Source organism: Argentina anserina, chromosome 6 (genome assembly GCF_933775445.1).
Source record: "Argentina anserina chromosome 6, drPotAnse1.1, whole genome shotgun sequence".
NCBI classification, from domain to species: Eukaryota; Viridiplantae; Streptophyta; class Magnoliopsida; order Rosales; family Rosaceae; genus Argentina; species Argentina anserina.
This window is the reverse complement of record NC_065877.1, coordinates 31,486,187-31,506,787: the sequence shown is the minus strand read 5'-3', so window position 1 is coordinate 31,506,787 and position 20,601 is coordinate 31,486,187. Positions and strand designations below refer to the sequence as shown.

Sequence of the window (20,601 nt, the reverse complement as noted above, 5' to 3'; positions counted from 1 at the left end):
AGAGATATCACGGGAAAGATACATGTGACCCTGGAAAAAAGTGTCAACTTTTCTTTAGTTAACACAGCATATATAGGGGAGCATCTGATGCCACTGCAGCATATATAATTATATATGGTGAGGGTCAAAGTAGTAGGGTAATATAATACAATGAAGGGTGGTCTCTGGTGGAGGGGAAGGAAAAGGCAAAGGCAGGCAATGGCATGTGACAAACTTGTGACGGAGGAATTGGACCACACGACACATCCAGCATATCAGTCTCATTATTCACATTGTCACTTTGTCACATTCATATTTCACATCCAATAAACTAGTTCATCTGAAATATAACAAACCTTAACTGGATTTATTTTCAATTCTGATTCTTCTTTGTTAGCCTAGTAGAATTTTTTCGCAACCATAATCTATGTTGGTAATGGGTTCTACAAAGGAGTGAAAGGACCCTCTGGCTCTCATCTCCAATATTTAGTCTCCTTTCTTCCCTACATCTACGCCTTGCCTTCCTCCACTACCCATTTCCCAATCCTTTCCACTCTACCAGATACTCCCTACCAAATATTCAAAGCCAGCTTTTCTACTCTTTATAACATATCACAAGTTCACAACCGTATCCCTCTCACTCATCCTGCTTGTGATGTGAAGCTCAAGCTAACAGAAGCAAGTAGAGACTGGATTTCTTTCTTCCGGTGGGGGGATGAGTAGTGGGTTCTATGCTCATTTTGGTGATCAAACTCATCATGCTTGTTAGTTCCTTAAAAAAAGCATGAGGAGGGTCCCGAGTTCCCCCACCTTACCAATTACCAAATCTGCTGATAGAGAGAGCCAACTCACCATGTCACTAGCTAGCTAGTGTGTTTCCGAAACTAAAACCTTTTTCATCATTCACTACCATTGATTCCCAACCCCATTACCTTCCCAGAAGCACAGACAAAGAAGGAAAAAAGTAAAACCTAAGCCCTAAAAGCTTTGGGGGGCTTGGGGTGCATAATCATAACATAATACTATTTGTACTGTACCTATTCTAAGCTAAACAAACCCCAACTACATCAAAATCAAACAATCAACATCCACCATCATCATTAAAAGAATTGGAGGGCTCAGATATATAACATTACATAAGATAATTGATCAAAAAAGCACATGAAAAAAAAACAGTTGCACTCTTTCTATTCTAACTAAAAGAAACCCAAGTCGTATCCCTTACGAACATTGGCTTCCCAAACAGGATGTACATTACCAGACAAAAACATGTGCTAATGACACCCGAAAATAAAAAGAGAATAACAATGTGCTTCACCATCATCACACTGAACCTCTCTCTCTCTCTCTCTCTCTCTCTCTTGCAGCTTTCACGAGTAAGTGAATCAATTAGAAAGATTAAAAGATTACTAAAAGGGAACAGAAAACCAAGGATACTCCCTAAAAACCGCATCCATGCTTCATTTCTTCTTCTCCTTCTTCTTCCTTTACCGATATATAATATAAACTTATACTAGCATTTATATATAACATAGATAAATATTATCGACTAGGTAAAAAAAAAGTGTTGGGTATACGATGTATGTGTTTGTTGCTAGTCCAAGCCAAGCATGCAGCCTCTTCCAGCTTCTCATTCTTGGACGATTTGATTGACCCTGCAGTAAGAAACCAAAAGGATAACCTCGTGGTCACTAGTTAAAACTATGAAGGGTAAAAAACTGTTGGACCTTCTAGATGGGTTGGCCATGGCAGTCATTAGAATACAGTCTGTGACTTTAGCCCAATTTACGCGGCAATCAAGGTGTTAAGTCTGTTTAGAATATTAGATTCTTTAAAGGGGTACAATTGTCTTTTAAATTTAGAGACAGGCCAGGTGGGATGCTTTAAACAGAAGAGACAGGCAGGCCAGGTACAATTGGCACACTCTAACAGGGCTAAGCAGAGTCAAAATGAGAAAGCAAATAAGTCAAACACACTTTACAATGACCTAAATGTCGAAACTGACCTCTTTAATGGCGGGTATCACGCTCCGTTATTCCCTCCAAGTCAGGGAGAAAATGGTCTTTAGCCTATTCCCGGAGAGTCTCTGCAACGCCTTCTTGGCTCCGGCGACCTCCATCTCCGCCAGCCTCTGCAAATGCGGCTGAGCTCCAGCCGCCAGAAGCCTCTTCCTGCACCCCTGGCTTCCTCCGGCGAGAATCGCCGAGACCACCATCACCGGGAGCTTGTGTCCCACCGCCTCATTTCTGGGATCCAACATCTGAATTAGCCTCATCACGCTCTTCTCCTCCCTAACCAACTCTTTCCGGTTCGACCGGACCGCCAGCAGCGAAACCAGCGCTTGCGACGCCGAGTCTTGTAGCCCCACAGGCTTCGGCGACTCCATGAGCTTCACCAACGAGCCCATACAGCTGCCAATGGCTCGCTTATTCCCATCGCTGATACTAGTGGATAAATTCGCAAGCAGTGAAACCGAGATTTGCTGAAGGATTGAGTTACTTTGCGGCTTTATGAACTCGGCTAATTGAACCAGGAACAAGGTTGATGACGACAGCACCCGTGCGCAGGGTTCTGAGGCCGAGAGGGACATCAGGGCACGGAGGACGTGCTCTAATGTCTCGGCGCTCAGTAAGTCCTGCATTAAATGCATCAATCTCTGCAGGCCGCGTTCTTGGATTATCAAAGCTCGGAAATACTCATCGGTTGAGGCTAAAATGGCTAAGCAGTTTGCTGATTTCTCTTGGGCGGTGATGCTGCCGGAGAGGAGCAATTGGAGCAGTACCGGCACCGCTCCTTCTTCTCCCAACGTCGTCTTGATCTCCTCCACATTCGCCACGTTTCTAACGGCGCCGACGGAGTGCGTCTGCGTCGTTGGAGACCCGGATCGGATGGATTCGATTAGGATTGACACGCCGCCGTAGGCTGAGACGGCCCAGGCGTTTTCCGGGTCGGCGGTGAGGGCCTCGACGGCGGCTGCGGCTTTCTCTTTCAATGTGGTGGTCCCGGACTCGAGCAGTTTAAGCAGCGGGCCTAGACCGCCTTCCTCGAACACCGCCCTGCGCGACTCGTCGTTGGCGGCGGCGAGGAGCGAGACGGCGGAGGTGGCTTGTTCTCGGAGCCAAGGCTGGGTGTGGAAATCGAGGAGGTGGACCAAGTAGGCGACGTTGCCTTCTCTGGCGATGAGGCCGGCGGCCTTGTCGTCGTCTTGGAGGAGCTGGAGGAGTGACTCGAGAGCCTTCTTCTTGAACTCGACGCCGCCGATTTGGAGGCGCGTGAAGAGGTCGCGGATGAAGAAGGCGAGATTCTCTTTATCGGAGCCGGGTCCCGGGTGGGACAGAACGATGGCGTTTGACTGGTGGAGGACGCCGGATCTGAGGAGGAGGTCAAGGTCGCGGAGCTGGTTAGTGAGGGAGGCAGCGGCCATGTCGAGGTCGCTCTGCATGTGGAGCTTGCCGCCGGCGAACGACGCGTCGTTGCATTGGTCGGAGAGGGCCTTGAGGCGCTGGAGAGTGGAGAGGAGGTTGGGGAGGAGAGTGTAGAGGAGGGGGTTCTCGGCCCAGTGGGGGGAGTCGGAGATGTCGGCGACGGAGGTCTGGAGGGAGATGAGCTTGGAGCGGAGGGGCTGCCACCGGCCGGCGAAGGATCGGACGGTCAGGGAGGTGCGGAGGATGAGGGAGAGGGTCTCGTTGATGAGGTCGAGGAGGGTTTGGAGTGGGGAGACGGCGGCGGAGGTGGGGCTCTGCATTTGGGCTAAAGCCGGGTCGGATTCGGGTCGGGGTCTCGACGCATGAAACTGAAGGAGAGAAAAATGAGGAGGGGTGGTTTGCTTGGAAGGTAAGAATAAGAAGAGGAGAGCCGTGTGGAAAAGTGTGATGGTTAAACACTTTAACGGTAATTAACAGACGTTAATGGTGGGATACAGTCTCTAATTAGTTCGATTTGGGCTTCAGGCCTACCTTGCTAGGCCCAGATTCAGTGGCGCATAAATAGTAAAAGAGTCCACTGCACTGAACCTGGCGCGGAATACAAAACTGGTTGAAGCAGACAGAGAGAGAGAGAGAGAGAGAGTGGCGAATGGAGGACGACGGAGGAGAGAGATCGAGCTTCGTCATCGGTCTCATCGAGAACAGAGCCAAGGAGGTAACCGCACTCTCTTCGATCTTCGCCTCCGAATTTCCTCACTCTTTTAATTACTTCCCCCCCCCCCAAATTACAGAAATGAAAGAAAATTGATAAGAAATCAAGCTTTCCTGAGCTTAGTTACTCCAGAATCTGAGTTTACTTTTCCATTCTAGATATTCGAAGCTAGGAAGCTCTGGATTTCGAGCTTTTTTGGAGTGATTGCATTGCCGGAGTTGCGTGTGCTTTGTATTGATCACGCTTTTAGTTTTAGGCGTTTCGGTTTTCAATTCTGTGTAGTTTCTAGGGTTAGGTTGAGGTTGGAGTCTTTGATTTTCAATCGCTGTTTTTATTTGAGCTGAAGTGGAGACTTCTAGGCTGTGCTTGTGCTAAATGTTAAGCTATTAACGTAATGTTTTCGGCGCAATCGAAATAATGCATGGGAATACAGGTTGATTACACGAGAGATGTTGTGTTAAATTGACTAATCGAGTGTAGCGGAGACTTATGTTTGTTTCAATTTTGTCTAATGTACTAGTGCGGCTTGATTTGCTGGCCAAATCAAGCTCTTGTCAGGCAAATGGGAATAGCAGAACTGATTCGGTATAGTTTTTGAAAAGATAGGGAAAAATGTGAGAGTATGTTTCTAAATTGATGTAGGGACTTCCATCACCACCATTGTTAAACATGAAGTTTTCATTTATGATGGGTAGCAAGTAGCAAATCAACGTGATCATCTTTTACTTTGGTTTATGGTTGACATGTTAGTAAGGTTGTTTTGTAGGACCAAATAATTTGGAACACCTTACTGATGCCAAACATCCTGACAGGTTGGAGTGGCAGCTTTTGATTTAAGGTCGGCTGCTCTACATCTATCTCAATATATTGAGACTAGTAGTTCCTATCAGAATACGAAAACTTTGTTGCAATTCTATGATCCTATGGTGATAATAGTTTCACCCAACAAACTGGCACCCGATGGGATGGTTGGAGTTTCTGAATTGGCAGATAGATTTTATGCTACAGTAAAGAAGGTTATGTTCCTTGTTTATGGATATACCTTAAATACCAGATTTCTTGGATGTTTGGTGTAAGAAGATATTCACTTATTCCATCCACTGAATTCTTGTGCTGGTATCTGCAGGTTGTAATGGCTCGTGGTTGCTTTGACGACACTACGGTAATTGTTGTATTGTGCTGGTTATGTAGTGTTTGCATAAAAATGGGCACACCAACTCTTAAACCTCATAGCTTATAATGTCATTCTTGGGTTTCCAGGGTGCTGTGTTGATCAAAAATCTAGCAGCCAAGGAACCTTCAGCTCTAGGATTGGATACTTATTACAAACAATATTATCTCTGCTTGGCTTCTGCAGCAGCTACAATTAAGTGGTACATTCACAATTGAGCTTTCTAATATTATGATGTAGGATGTCCACCATACACGGAAATTTGGTTTTAAGAGTTTTCTTTAGAAAAGATTCAAAGAACATGAGATTTCCTTTATATTGTGTTTGATGGTATTCTGTCATTCTTTTGGTCTATTAATATCACTGTTCACCCTTATATTGAATTTCTAATGAAACTCTTAACTGTTATATCATCTGTTGTCCTTGCCTTTTTCCTATGGTAATGATGTGAGGCATGGTGTGCAGGATAGAAGCAGAGAAAGGAGTCATCGTGACAAACCATTCATTGTCGGTATAAGTTAAATGATGCACATTCTTCATGAAATTCAACATTTAGAAAAATGTAGGTAGTTGTATAATACTAATATCGGGTCACTTGAAACAAAGATATAAATAAGCTGCATCTAGCAGAATGGCAGACACAGAGAACAACAATAATATTTTTCCTTTTGCTTTCTGTTGGAACAATGTACTGTCAGTCTGTGTCTGCAATTGAACCTGCTTATGTCTTCCTGAGGAATTGAGCACTTCAATAATTTTTCCTTTCCTTTGCAGGTGACTTTTAATGGATCATTTGCCCATATGAATATTGATGCTACTAGGTACTTTTTCTTTCCTTTTAATTTATCTAGTATGCTAAGCTCCTTTCATGTGTCAAGTACATGAGGATTTAGTAATGGATTTGTATTATTTTTTTACTTACTCATGCATACATTATAAGACAAAACATTTCGATTCACATTCATAATGACTAAAATTCAATTTTAATTTGTTAAACCATGTGATTATAACTTTTACAGTTGAAATTTGACGACAGTGTTCAAAATTTGGAAATCATTGACCCACTTCACTTTAACCTTTGGGGTACAAGCAATAAGAAGAGAAGCTTGTTGCACATGCTGAAGACGACAAAAACAGCAGGAGGGTACGTGTGGTTGATTTCTCTTATCTATTATTAAGTTTATCATATATATTCATAGTTTTGAATGTAGTTTCTAATGTGTTGCAATTTATGACTTCAGGTCTAGGCTTCTTCGTGCCAATCTATTGCAGCCTTTAAAAGATATTGAAACTATAAATGCTCGTCTGGATTGCCTGGTTAGTTTTGCATAATTAATCTCAAATATCTCTTTTAGAGCCATGTAGAATTATATTAGATACTTTGAGGATGCATCTTTTCTTTCTATTTGTTCCTACGTTAATCCTTAAACCATCTCTTTTCAATTATATAAGATCAGTTTTTTTTTCTTTTTTGCCAATTATGTAATTGTTTAAAACATTGAATATTGTAGCTACTTTGGGACTTACAAGGCCCTGAATATCCAGGACATGGTACCACAATTTTCTACTATATAACTTTTTATTTTATTTTACTATAGGATGAGCTCATGAGCAATGAACAGCTATTCTTTGGACTCTCTCAGGTTCTGCGCAAATTCCCAAAAGAGAGTGGTATGAGAAAAGATTATCAAAAATAAAATTGATTATAACTCATCTAGTCATCATATAAACACCTGAAGTTGTGATGGTTTTGTGCAGATAGAGTACTTTGCCACTTCTGTTTCAAGTCAAAGAAAATTTCAAACACAGTCATGGGTGTCGATAATGCTAAAAAAAGCCAGCTGTTGGTATCAAGCATTATTCTCCTCAAAACTGCTCTAGATGCTTTGCCTTTACTCTCAAGGGTAAATTTACTTTCCTATTATTCATTTAAGGTTACTGTGCCACATCTTTTAAAGTATAATTGTGTTGTTGAATTCCCAGGTTCTCAGAGATGCAAACAGTTCTCTTCTTGCTAATGTGTACAAGTCTGTATGTGAAAATGAAAAATATGCTGCTATTAGAAAGAGGTTTGTTGCCGACATTAACAGTTCCAGTCGGTTCTATCTGCATTTATAACTAATTTATAGTTTGCAATGAACTCTGAGTTTGTTGAGTTTTCTTATCCTACGTGTTGACTTGACATTTTTCTTTTTGGTTAACTAATTGTCTATGTTCTTGCATAACCTCAGAGCAACAACCTTAGCTGTTCTGTCCACAGAAACATAAATTCATTTAAATGAAGAAGCATTTAGCTTTCCCCCTTTTTTACAGTAGAGAAGTACAACTGTTCTTCCCTTACTAAAAGAATAAATTATTTCTGCTGCTGATAAAGACATTGCCTCCTTTCTCCAATATTTCTGTTTATCTTTGTTTTAACGTTTTTCTCTTGCATATAGAGTATGAACAAATGAAGCATCTTTTACCGGACTATTGTTTCATGTGACAATATACTTATTCACTGTGTGTAATTCATGCACATAAGGATGTGAATTACAACCGATTTTGAACTTATTAAAACTTTAGTGAGATATTCACTTAACCCCAGTTGATGAAATTGATCCAAAACTATAATCTATGAGGTTCAGACCCCAGCCACGGTAGTTACCTTTTCTAGGTTAAATACATATGATGTTAAAGCAATCATCACTGTTTGCCGTTATAGTTTATGTATCATTGTATTACAGTAGTCTTCATGTTCTTAGTTTCTTACCAGCTGTGTTGAATATCAGACACTAAAACTTTCAAAATATTTTTTAATAAACTATGGTGATATTGCTGATTCACATGAGAAGCTTGTATTTGCTTCAGGATTGGAGAGGTGATCGATGAAGATGTGCTTCATGCAAGGGTACCTTTTGTAGCCCGCACCCAGCAGTGTTTTGCTGTAAAGGCTGGAATTGATGGACTTTTAGATATTGCACGGAGATCATTTTGTGATACTAGTGAAGGTTTGTCTCCACTGCATAGGTAGTTTAATATGATGGTGTCCTTCCATTTTAACATGCTCTTTTTCCCTTCTATATTGACAAATTTGAGATAAAAGTAATATGGCGTTCCATGCAAATTGACAGCTATACATAATCTCGCTAACAAGTACCGTGAAGATTTCAAGTTCCCAAATCTGAAACTCACATTTAACAATAGGCAAGGGTTTTACTTCAGTATTCCACAGAAGAGCATTCAGGGGAAGCTACCTAGCCAGTTCATTCAGGTACAGAACCAACTGGCTCTAGTTGTAGTAAACATCTTACAACAAAAGGAAAAAAATCAGTAACATCTCTTTCAAGTCATTTCTGATTTTATAATGATATTTACGTAGGTGTTGAAACATGGGAACAATTTACATTGCTCAACTTTGGAACTTGCTTCTGTGAGTACTGACCTCCAATGTGATGATTTATTTTATGATTAAAATTGGTTCATCATTTTTAGTGTAAATGTATGATTTCAAGATTCTATTTGCATTACTTAATGTCCTTGGACTGATGGAATGACATGATCTCAATTACATGAGTGAATTTATATTGTAATTTGCATATCAATTTTGGAACAGGGTGAACATGGTCATACATTTGATCAACTTTGTAAGAACTTCAACTGAGAAGTAAACTGACTTCCCATCATAAACCTTGGACTAGATTTAGGCGAAGCAGTTTTGCAGAGATCATCCTCAGCTACAACCATCCTTTTAGGAGTGTAACCTGGGGTATACATTTCCTTAAGTACATAGCTAATGTCGGGGATGATCCATAATATCATAGGAGACCAACTTTAAACAACAATGATACATATAGGTTCCCCTTTACGCTATTGGTGGTTATCATTGTCTTATAAATACAACATTTGTGCATTAAAATTTGCAAGGTGAAATATATTTGCTTCTAAATAAATGTATGTAAGTCAATTATATAATTGTGGTTATTACGTGTAAATGAAATTATGCCCTTGATCATGAAGTACAGTAAAATGAAAGTGTCTCTTTTTGGTAGCACTGAATTTTCCTTGAGGCTTATTATTCTTCTTTTTTGAGATGGTTCAGTTTAAGCTTTGTTGTAAATGATTATTATGTGTATGTGTTATTATCAAAGTAACAATAGCTTTTCATATCATCATACTGATATTCTGTTCAGTTTTCATTTATCTTGCTCCATTTCATTAAACGTGCAGCTAAATGTTAGAAATAAGTCTGCGGCTGCTGAATGCTACTTACGGACTGAAGTTTGCCTGGAAGGTTTGCTAACTTTATGATAAGCATTTTACATTTTCTGTACATAAGCTTGCGGTTCTGATGTAAATTATGTCAATTTTGTTTCAACAGTTGCAGTTCTGATGTAAACTTAGATCACTGATGTGGCTATATTATATGCAGAATTAGTAGATGCCATACGAGAGGACGTTTCAGCACTGACACTACTTGCAGAGGCCTTGTGCCTTCTAGACATGATTGTTAACTCATTTGCACATACTGTTTCCAGTAAGCCTGCTGATCATTATACTAGACCAGAGTTTACAGGCGAGTTGATTTTTATTAGCAGGCATTGATCATCTTGAATATAAATAAATAAAATGGTTGATATATGTCATGTCCAATTATAGATGATGGGCCATTGGCAATTGAAGCTGGAAGACACCCTATCCTTGAGAGCATACACAATGATTTTGTTGTACGTAATGATTTATTTTCTAGTGATGATTATACAGGATTACATATTACTATGTCAACATGTGTGTAACTAGGTTGTACTCTCTCAACATGAAGTTGAAGCTTTATAGAACATTTGAGTGTATATATTTCCCTTTTTCTTTCAGCCCAACAACATCTTTCTATCGGAGGCATCAAACATGGTGCTGATTGTGGGCCCAAACATGTAAGAAATGCTTTGTTTAGAATGGATTATATAATACATGGAAATGTTGTGTAATGCATTGTAAAAATTCCTTCATATACAGTCAAGGTATCATTTTTCTTGAGTTTAACTGCTGACTGTTTATGTCAGGAGTGGAAAGAGCACTTATCTTCAACAAGTATGTCTGATAGTTATTCTTGCTCAGATCGGTTGTTATGTTCCTGCTCACTTTGCAACTCTGAGGGTTGTTGATCGGATATTTACAAGAATGGGTACAGTGGACAGTCTTGAATCCAACTCTAGCACGGTAAATTTTCTTAAGCTCTGATACAATATATAGCTCATTGCTATTTGACATGAAATATTTTATAAATTATAGTTATCATCTGAAACAGTTCATGACAGAAATGAAAGAAACAGCTTTCATCATGCAAAATGTTTCCCAAAGGTAGTACATGAAATTTGTTTAACCTTTTAAATATAGAGATGTATCCAGTAATATTTTTTTTCACCTTGGATACAGGAGTCTGGTTGTTATGGATGAACTTGGGAGGGCTACATCTTCCTCTGATGGATTTGCAATTGCATGGAGCTGCTGCGAACATTTATTGTCAATGAAAGCGTAAGCTCTTTGCCAATTTACAATTTACCCAGATTCCAGTAGACTACCTAAGAGTAGATTTGATGAAGTTCCGAAATCTGGAGGATGTGCTTTTAAACAAGTGGTTCATATATCTGTACTGTTTTTACTATCTGAAACATCCAAACAGTCTTAAATCCTGTTAAATATGTTTTTTTCTTTGGAGGAAATGCTAAATATGTATGAGCAAATTAAGAATCCTTAATTACTTTTTCCCATAAAGACTGTATAGATGTTAGATGCATTATCATAAAGTTCTATCTAGTTTCGAGTTGTAGGAACTTGTGTTGTGCGTTATTTTGCAATCCTGCTTTACTACTGATCCATTTGAATGCTTAGTTTACATTTCCGATTCTGCCTTCATGTGAAATATGTGGTACCAATCCTAAGCTAACTTGATTACCATGTTACAAATCTTTGTCAGGTATACTATATTCGCTACTCATATGGAGAACCTATCTGAATTAGTGACTGTCTATCCAAACGTGAAAATACTTCACTTTGATGTTGACATTAAGAATAACCGTCTAGATTTCAAGGTAGAATTTGTGAGGTTGATTCAAAGATTCTATCTATAAAATCTTAGTTCCAGGCACCTTTTTCTTTCTTTCTCTGAGACGGTCATATGTACTTTTTGTAGTTCCAACTCAAGGAAGGACTGAGACATGTTCCCCATTATGGGCTTCTATTAGCAGAAGTGGCAGGATTACCAAGCTTGGTGACTGAGACAGCGAGAAACATCACATCCAGGATCACAGAAAAGGTGAGTTCTTCTCAGCAACCAGACATTTTAGATTTCTAGTAATTACTGGTTACATCTCTTCCTTAAGACAGCCTTCTCATCAAATTTGGTAACTGTATAATAAATCTTTCTGGCCTTCATGTATGCAATCGGAATCCTTTCCTGATGAACTGCTAAATTGACGAACTTACAACTTCCATGTTTAGGAAGTGAAGAGGATGGAAGTAAACTGCCTGCAATATCAACCTATCCAAATGGCTTACCATGTTGCGCAGCGTCTCATATGTTTGAAATATTCCAGCCAGGACGATGATTCGATCAGAGAAGCACTGCATAACCTGAAAGAGAACTACATCCATGGAAGGCTGTAACATGTGTCCTAGACAACCTTATATGCCCCCAACATTACTTGGTAAATACCTAACTGCTAGGCTGACAAGAACCCAGAGAGCCGTGAGTTGATCACCTCGTAGTTGTGACTGATTATGTTGTTTTTTGGTTACTCTATGCTTAATTACGAATATATATGAAGAAAACTGAAATGTAATGCATTACTGTCGGCAATTGATACCTTCAAACTGCGCATTTCAGTTCCTGTGATTTGTACAAATATTCTAACATCATGATGATATAAGGAAGCTTGTTGATTGTTTTCGCCGAATCAGCTGTCGAGTCCTTCAGACTTGGTATCCACCACCTAGACATGAATCGAAGTCTGAAGGATGGATTTACATCAAGTTCAGATCCAAGCATAAATGCAAAACTGTAAAATCCCAACTCATATAACAAAACATTAGTCTTGTACAAATTGCCGATGTAGTTTTATGAGTCCCAACTAAAACCCTCCTAATACCCTTTCTTCCTCTCTGACCACAAAAGAGTGAAAAGACAGTGAGGAGAGCTCTCTCCAAATCTAAAGAAAAGAAATGGTGAACAAACCATGGCGGATCATCCCCAGGCCACTGTTGGAAACAGTCCTCAACAACCACGCCCACCACCACCGCGTCCCTCAGCCTCTCGTCCTCCACGGCCCCCGCGGCGTCGGCAAAACCACTCTCATCCTCGACCGTAAACCCTCACGCTCCCCCCCCCCCTTTCTCCTTTCCAATCTCAATCCATCTCTAACACTTGTCTCGCTTTGCTCTACAGGTCTGCTGGGCGAGTGGAACCAAGGCCCCCACCTCACCGGCTACGTCGACTTCGCCGAGTCCATCAAAGACCACCACCCGCAGTTCAATCAGTCATTCCCTTGGGCTTCTTGGTCCAACTGCCCACCCCCGCCTCTCCCCGATTGCGCAGCCAAGCTCGAAACCTGCCTCGAGTCCCTGGCCCACAGGGGCGTCCAGCTCGGCGCCATTACCTCGCAGCAAGTCTTCTCCACCCTCTCCAAGTGGCACGGTCTCCACACCTCTCTCCGTCGAGTCATCCAGGGCACTAGTAATAAGAAGAATGCGGTTTCCGACAAGGCTTCCGGGTCTGTTCTGTGGGACCGGGCTGTTTTCGCGTTGAGTGCCAGGTGTGATGCTGGGGAGATTGATGGGGTGTTGGGGTTGAGTGATAAGAAGAAGAGGACTTTGTCCATGGAGGAGGCTTCCTATTATAGGGAGGCTCTTGTGGCTTTGAAGTTGGCCAAGGAGGTGATTGGGGTGCAGCATAGCCGGAGGGCTAACGCCATTGCGCATTTGAATCGGACAGGGGGCTTTTCGAGGTCTTTGGCGAATTCGTGTACTGATTGGCCTTGTTTGTTGCTGGAGTTGCTGTCACAGGCCGCCGAAATCGATCATTTTCAGGTAGTATAAGTTAAGTTCACACTCTTGATATCCTGTTACGAGATGATATGTAAATAATGTTAATTGACTCATGTTTTGAATTATCTTTGAGCAGCCTAAGCTGGTGATAAACAATATTGAAGTTCTGAAGAATGCTGTTCTGTTAGATGAGAGTACATCAGTCGGTGGATCAATGTACCATGACAGCCTGATATGGAGAATAATTGCCTTGGGTGCAAATGAGAAGTGCTTGCCTCTTTTACTTGTGACATCGGACAGGTAAGTAGGAAAGTGTAACATCACATCATTCATTTATCTATGCATGACAGGGTACAAATTCTAATTCTTGCTGTCAATACTGCAGTTACTATTCGTACCGAGCTTACATGGATTTTGGATTTCCAGATATATTCATCTCTCGTGAGGTACTTAAACTGAGACTACATCACTTCAATATCTCCGTGTGTAACCACAAATTCTTGTACTTAATCACTAAATAGAACATAGCACTGTTATTCTTAGAGTAGCATGATCTTGCTGTGCCTGACATACATAAAATTTATCGTGTAGTATTACAGGCCATGTATTGTCTATGATTGTTTCTGAGGCTGGTGCATATCAAGCATTTTTATCTTTGTTTGTTTTACAGATCTTTGGCTGGAATCCCCAAGAAGCCAAGCTACATATGGTTACCGATTACTTCAGTCATTCAGAGGTAGTAGAGATTCTTTTACTTCAGCCATTTTATCATACTCTTCTTTTTTTTCTTTAGTTTCCTGAAATACTGTCATTGTTAGTGACTTTTGGCATTATTATTACCATATTGCAGTGGTTGATAATTGCTGAGGTGCTCGGCCCAAACCCGCGCCACCTATTTGAGCTATATGCACTCAAGCAAGGCAATTACTATCAGAAGTAAGTGCCATATTTCGGTGTGTTACCATTTCCTGTGATATTGATGTCGGCGACAGGAATTAGAGGCCGCTGTTTTTTTTTGTCTCAAAATAAACATGGTTTGGTTGGAAACACTAGTTTTTGTAAGAGTTTGTTAATTTCTACATAAATGAATATATGGGGTTACCTGGTGTATATAGCTCTACCCAATATATCATAATACATAATGGAACATATGATCTGTGGACATTTCTTTCACTGTTGAGGTAGAGTGAAATCATTTGTCTCTTTCATACACATTGAATATGCACCAAATTATGCTTACCTCCCGGCACTCCCAACTTAAAACTCCTATGAGGTTTCCTTTTTCATCTCTGAATTGCATATATAAGTCATTGCCAAGTCAGTTAATATAATTTTTTGGTAATAGATACATAATTAAAATCGAATGTGTATATTTCAATGCAGAGTGCCAACAATTCTCAATTTGTATAAGTTTTTGCGGCATGGTTATAATTCTTTTTCATAGTTTTAAACTTATGACTCTTTTTTTTCATATCAAGGTTGGTGGATAACAAAGATGGCACATTTGAGGACATTGTGGATTCTTATTTAGCATATTTGCAAGTAAGTTTCTATAGAAAGCAGTGGGGCATGAAGTATTCACCTTGCTGATTTACCTTCCATTAATTGAACCTTATTTTTTTTTTTTATAATTTGTTAATGCATCTTCACATGATTGAGATATATGGTCACTTCAATCATTGTCTTTGTTTTTTAGATGGATATAGACTTATCAGCTAACTTTAACTGTCAATACTTTGGTCTTGTTTTGTTCTGGTCCTATGACTCCTATCCTATTCATGTTGTAATTTTTAGTGCTGAAGTTGATCACTCTATATTTTCTGATTATTTATGCCGTCTTACTTCTCTAAAAGTTTATTCGTTCAGATTACTGTAGTCAATCCTGCCATGGAGAGAGCATTGGGATTTCTGCAAAAGTTTGCTGTTGATGCACACATGGGAAAGATTTCAAAAGATAAACTGCGCTTTGGTGCACCTTGGAGACATCCCCCACCAACTGGTGAACCCACCTTGTGCACTGATTGGGCAAAGGTCCAGCTGATGGATTTTGTTCAGTCTTTCGTCAATACAGAATTTGGAGTACGTAGTCTATGAATTTGTGCTGTGTTTCTCTATTGGTAGAATTACGTTATGCAATTGGTACAATAACTGAACATGTCACTGATTAGGATATTCAGTTAAAAAAAAAACCTTTGTTGTAAGTAGTTAAGTTCCAGTCTTCAATCCTCAGGTGGTGATATTCTAATACTTACATATATTGTTGCAGGTTAATTATTTAGCTGATTGTAGCCTGGAGATCTTTGACGATCCGTGTGTTGTTGCATTGGTGGAGGTACATTTATACATATGTATCTACTTTCCTGAATTATTTTATCTTCCACATTTATTGCTGAACAATTTTATTGCAAATTTCGTTGGTCCCACCATCCCGGCAATTATATATGCTCTGCATCTTACATGAACTTTTGGATTGCTGAAAGTGACTGCAAAGTTTTTGAATTGAATCTAAATTCCAAAAGGGATAAAGTACATCTGTTTTTTTTTTTCTTTTTTTTTCCCCTCTGAAGTTGGATCGGTAAACAGTGATGTATTGTCATATTAAGCTCACTTTCTTTCTTCTGATCATTTAGGTTGGTTTGCTCTATGCTCAACGGGATCCATCCATTATTCGCCCCATATCTAGAGCCATTCAACGGTGTCTTGTAAGATGGTAAGCTATCTCATGCACTGAAGGAACTAAAAATAATCTTGAAGATTCTAGCTAATTATGTTGTTGCTTTCTGATTACAGGCTTGTCCAAGAGAGATTAAAAATGGGTTTCCGGGAATCGTTCCAGTATTTGTGGCAGCGTATTATACGTGGTCGTAGCTATCGTCATTTGATGCTACAAATAGGCTATAAGTAGAGAATGAGAGAGGTAATCTGTCTACGTGGTTGTTCATTGGAATTTTTTAATTTGTTGTATTAGTAATCAAGGTGATAACCTGGAAACTATTGGAACTTAGAAGTCAATGGCCGGTTTAAAGATTTTTGTAGTTTTGCTCCACTGCATTGTCAGAGTTTATTTTAGCCTTGTTCACCTACGAACCTAAAAAGCTTCATGTTATTACCAGGTGTTTCTTGACCAATTCATCTTTCGTTCGAGGAGTGAGGCCCTCGCTTCAGGTTTATTTAAATAGGTAAGTGATTTTTGGTGCTAGGATTTTAATGTTTTGCGGTCCATATTGTTTCATGTTCTCTCTGTAAGCAACATACTTACACTGTGGGCATGCACCGTGATTCATTTACTTTGATCAACTTGAGCCTAGCTTATTTCATTGTATGACCCCTTGAATATTCATTTTACAGATTTATTTTGTGACAACATATTGACACTCTTCTTTCATAGCTTTAACAGCGTGCAAAGATGGGTAAAGTCTTCAGAAGCTGATTTCGGCAAATTCTGTCCAGTAAGAATTTCCTTCCTTGCTTCTGCATAGTTATTTCATTAGTCTCATGCTGATTTATGTAGTGGCTCAACTTCTCTAGTTTGAACATCAGCTGCACATTGACAACTTTAAAACGACACTACAACTTTTACTTCAACCAGGGAAGAGTCTTTAAATCCGCTGTGTTTAGTTGGAAAAGAGTTGATCAAAACATTTCTTTGGAATGTATATAACTGAGTTTTTAGTTCTTTGTTAGCAAATTACCGTGTTCTTTGCTTTAGTTCCCTCTCCTTTTAAGAATTACATCATACTGTTCCATCAGAATCATAATCTAATGTTTCTCCATCTGTAGGATATGACTATGGTCTATGGAGCAACCCTTTTGTTAACATCTGATTTGAAGACTACTAAAACTATATTTTATATTTGGAGAAAAGCTTGAACCGAGTATCCTTGTGAATTGATGGGAAACATTTTTTCTTCTACTAATTTTCCAACTTAAGTTCAAAGCAAAGTATAGATAAAGGGGATCGTAGAGAGTGATGTTACTCAATTGTACTGTTGTATTACATTCACTTTCTGCAATTTTTGTATTAACAGATATCCAACGTACAATTTAGAATTACTTCTGTCGTCTATCTACATCGTTCCTAGAATTTGCCATCTCTGAAACGTGATATTATACCAGTGATTGCTGATAAATCTTGAAAATTCCGGCTCACAGATCGGAGGTCAATTCAACAAGTTGGCCCGGATTGGGAATCCATGTTTGTTCCGACTCGTCCAAGTCTTGTTTTGGCTGTGCAACTGTTAGGTCCCCCTTCTTGAATGTTGAATCTTCTTTTGTCCCCATAGTACATATCATGACCTGGAGTCAAGGATTTACGTGATATTATACCAGTGATTGCTGATAAATCTTGAAAATTCCGGCTCACAGATCGGAGGTCAATTCAACAAGTTGGCCCGGATTGGGAATCCATGTTTGTTCCGACTCGTCCAAGTCTTGTTTTGGCTGTGCAACTGTTAGGTCCCCCTTCTTGAATGTTGAATCTTCTTTTGTCCCCATAGTACATATCATGACCTGGAGTCAAGGATTTACTTTGAGAAGTCATTTTACCTAATGAAAGATCACAACAGGAGATTGAAACAAGTAGAATGAAATTTCTAAAGCCTCCAAAAACTTCCATTTGTGAATTATGGGGTCAATGGTGAAACATCACCACTGCCTTCTTAATGGTTAGACAGATATCTATCCCGTATGTCTTGAACTCTTGAAGGCTTGGGAAGTTTGGAGCCTCTCAACTCAGTTTTCCAGTCTCTGTCAGTTGGCCCATCTTCATCTTCTTGTTCATTGCTGACGGGTATTTCTCAAATCATTATCGATTTATGTAGGTGGTTAAGATTTAACTTCATGTGCATGGTGACTAATATCTTCTTATTATTGATTTATACAGGCCCATATTATAGCCTATGTCATGATTCATGAATATTCAGTTCATAGCCTAATCTCCATGACCACATTACGACTATTTATTTATCATTTCAGAATATGTAACTGTCCTAAAGTTTTGGTTGCTGAATACAATGAGAAACATTTACGTCGAGCCCCTTATAACAAAGATTCAGAGTTAGTCTCGAGAGCCTTCTCAAAACAATTTTAACTTACAACATCTAGTCAAAAATTTCAATAAAGATTGGTTTGGAAATGTATTTCATTTCTATAAAATTCAATTAGCCATGTGACAAATGAAACCACGTACTCTATCTAAATTCATCAAGACTTTCCAACTAGGGAAAATGAATGTGAGTTTGGCATCTCTTGACCTTCGATATCGAGTTTTTAATTTGGTCGTAGTCATACATTTGAACCCAGTTTCTTATTCCAAATGATCACATAAGTAGGTACGGTTGAAGTTGAACGTTTCCTTGTAAACTTACTAATTGCGTAGCCATGGGCCAATCATGCATGTCGATCACTGACAATCATATATTACACGTGGGAAGAAAAATAGCACTGCTAGGAAGCCACAATATGGCGTCAGATTTAACGTCATAATTTTATGTGACATGTATTGTCATATTGTCACGTCAGTATTTAAAATAATTCTTAAATATTATTTTAAATGAAAAGACAATCACATCCTTATTAATTCAACGGCTCTAAATCATTATAAAATTATATTTTTATGATTTTTTTTATCATTTTTTTCATCATGATAATGCTTTTAAAATATAATTAAAATTTTAATATTTACGAAAGTATGCTTGAAATATATATATACGTGTGTGTATGTGCGCGTCCAAAAAATATTTTCAAATTAAATTCATCCGATAAAAATATAGATATGTGTATCCTAAATAATTTTGTTAGAAATTTTTTCATATTTTTATAATCTAATTAATAATTCGATAGAAAATATATGATCATTGTAGTCATTAATTATAGCCATTAATATAATTCATAAATGTAAATAAAATTTAGAAACTGAAAAGTCATGAATTAAATTTGATTTTTTTTTGACATATTTAGTGACAGAAATATGTGTTTTTTTGTTTGTAAGATTCTTAATTAAGAGGATACACAAATTCAAAGATAATTGATTAAGTCAATTAGATGAAATTATTTTAGTAAGATTCTTTTGTTTTGATAATTAATTATCTCTTAATTATTGCTGAAATCATCTTTAATAAATAAAGGATAAAAATTAAAGTATTTACAAGGATATGATGGTTTTTTTATTTAAAGATTGAATTTTGTAATATTTTAATTACTGATGTGTAATAGTATTGTGGCATGCCACACAGAATTATGGCGCTAGATTTGACGTCATATTGTGGCGCTAGATTTGACGCCATATTGTGGCGCTAAAATATTTTCCAATAAAAATATGTATATTATTACGTGTAAACAAATTCTATTTCAATAATAATATATTAATAGGTCAATTTAATAGGTTTCAATTGCAAGTTTGCAACGTTTAGCTAGTATGTCTCGTGATAAAACTCAGCTGCCAATGGAGTTCGACATTCTGAATTGCTCGTAGTTCCTTTTTCGTTCTGAATATTACATTCTGAAATAAAAATTTAATGTTTAGAAGGTGCTAATGAAGGTCATTTTTCATTCTACTTAGGGTAAAACTCAGCTGGCAATGAATTTTAACATTTTTAATATATAGCTAGGAGCAATTCATTGTGATTGAATGGTACGTTCCATTTTCATTCTGGAGATTTCAATTTTGGACAGTTATCTATTGTTTCCAGAGCTAACATTGCTCAAGTGTATAGTAGAGCTTTAAATAAGTGTTTCATACGTAGCTGTATAAAAGTAAGCATGCATAATATTGATTGATGTTAAATTAGAGTGTAGAAAGAGTCATGACATGTGAGATATGATTCAAAAATCACACAAATGAGGTATAATAATTAATCTAAGTTCCATGAAGCCTTACCACAAATTAACTTAATTATTAAACAAAGTTTATAGGAAACTGAAGGCATAGATCGAAGTCCCAAAACCATGTTAACCAAATTATGAATTCGACCCGTGTTTTACTGCTCGATCTCTTGCACCTTTCACCGTTCACCTTCTTCGATCTTCTTCTTTATTGAACTCATTGGCTTGATTAGATCGATCAGCAGTTCAACACACAATTCATATATATAAACCCATCACGGTCAAAACCCTATATATCCTTAGACTTCTATAGTACTCTAGCTACTCAAGTCTCCGTCATATATATCTTTCTCATCCCAGCCTCTACAACGATGAAATGGTGAAAACATTTATCATCTCCAAGATCGATCGGAGTACTGGTGCATGCACACAAATAATATGGGGGACAGGACAGAAAGGATGATTGCAACCCA

General features: G+C 38.6%; 3 protein-coding genes across 4 annotated transcripts; 2 read left to right on the top strand and 1 right to left on the bottom strand.

Annotated features, from left to right (window-relative positions):
* Window positions 1-1,088: 1,088 nt before the first annotated feature.
* Window positions 1,089-3,818, bottom strand: LOC126799117 (protein CELLULOSE SYNTHASE INTERACTIVE 1). Its single transcript, XM_050526240.1, has 2 exons — window positions 1,985-3,818; window positions 1,089-1,634 (listed from the first exon to the last, which is right to left on the bottom strand). The coding sequence occupies exon 1, from the start codon at window positions 3,722-3,724 to the stop codon at window positions 2,012-2,014; it is 1,713 nt and encodes a 570-aa protein (XP_050382197.1). The 5' UTR covers window positions 3,725-3,818; the 3' UTR covers window positions 1,089-1,634; window positions 1,985-2,011.
* A 209-nt stretch (window positions 3,819-4,027) lies between these two features.
* Window positions 4,028-12,128, top strand: LOC126798833 (DNA mismatch repair protein MSH4). Its single transcript, XM_050525895.1, has 24 exons — window positions 4,028-4,119; window positions 4,929-5,132; window positions 5,243-5,278; window positions 5,377-5,489; window positions 5,753-5,798; window positions 6,062-6,108; window positions 6,324-6,431; window positions 6,529-6,604; window positions 6,886-6,958; window positions 7,046-7,191; window positions 7,271-7,356; window positions 8,138-8,277; window positions 8,401-8,540; window positions 8,649-8,699; window positions 9,497-9,560; window positions 9,699-9,842; window positions 9,926-9,993; window positions 10,139-10,197; window positions 10,327-10,483; window positions 10,572-10,624; window positions 10,700-10,798; window positions 11,241-11,355; window positions 11,457-11,579; window positions 11,765-12,128. The coding sequence occupies exons 1-24, from the start codon at window positions 4,054-4,056 to the stop codon at window positions 11,927-11,929; spliced, it is 2,379 nt and encodes a 792-aa protein (XP_050381852.1). The 5' UTR covers window positions 4,028-4,053; the 3' UTR covers window positions 11,930-12,128.
* Window positions 12,129-12,438: 310 nt separating this feature from the next.
* LOC126799268 (uncharacterized) lies at window positions 12,439-17,394 on the top strand. 2 transcript variants are annotated; one of them, XM_050526434.1, is made up of 14 exons: window positions 12,439-12,626; window positions 12,708-13,348; window positions 13,443-13,606; window positions 13,692-13,752; window positions 13,977-14,042; window positions 14,157-14,242; window positions 14,785-14,848; window positions 15,173-15,385; window positions 15,573-15,638; window positions 15,937-16,016; window positions 16,097-16,223; window positions 16,420-16,485; window positions 16,704-16,755; window positions 17,087-17,394. In XM_050526434.1, exons 1-11 carry the CDS (start codon window positions 12,485-12,487, stop codon window positions 16,209-16,211), a joined length of 1,698 nt encoding a protein of 565 aa, XP_050382391.1. In that variant the 5' UTR covers window positions 12,439-12,484; the 3' UTR covers window positions 16,212-16,223; window positions 16,420-16,485; window positions 16,704-16,755; window positions 17,087-17,394. The 2 variants fall into 2 exon arrangements, with proteins under 2 accessions (XP_050382391.1, XP_050382390.1); XM_050526433.1 differs by having other exon boundaries at window positions 16,695-16,755.
* Window positions 17,395-20,601: the final 3,207 nt, after the last annotated feature.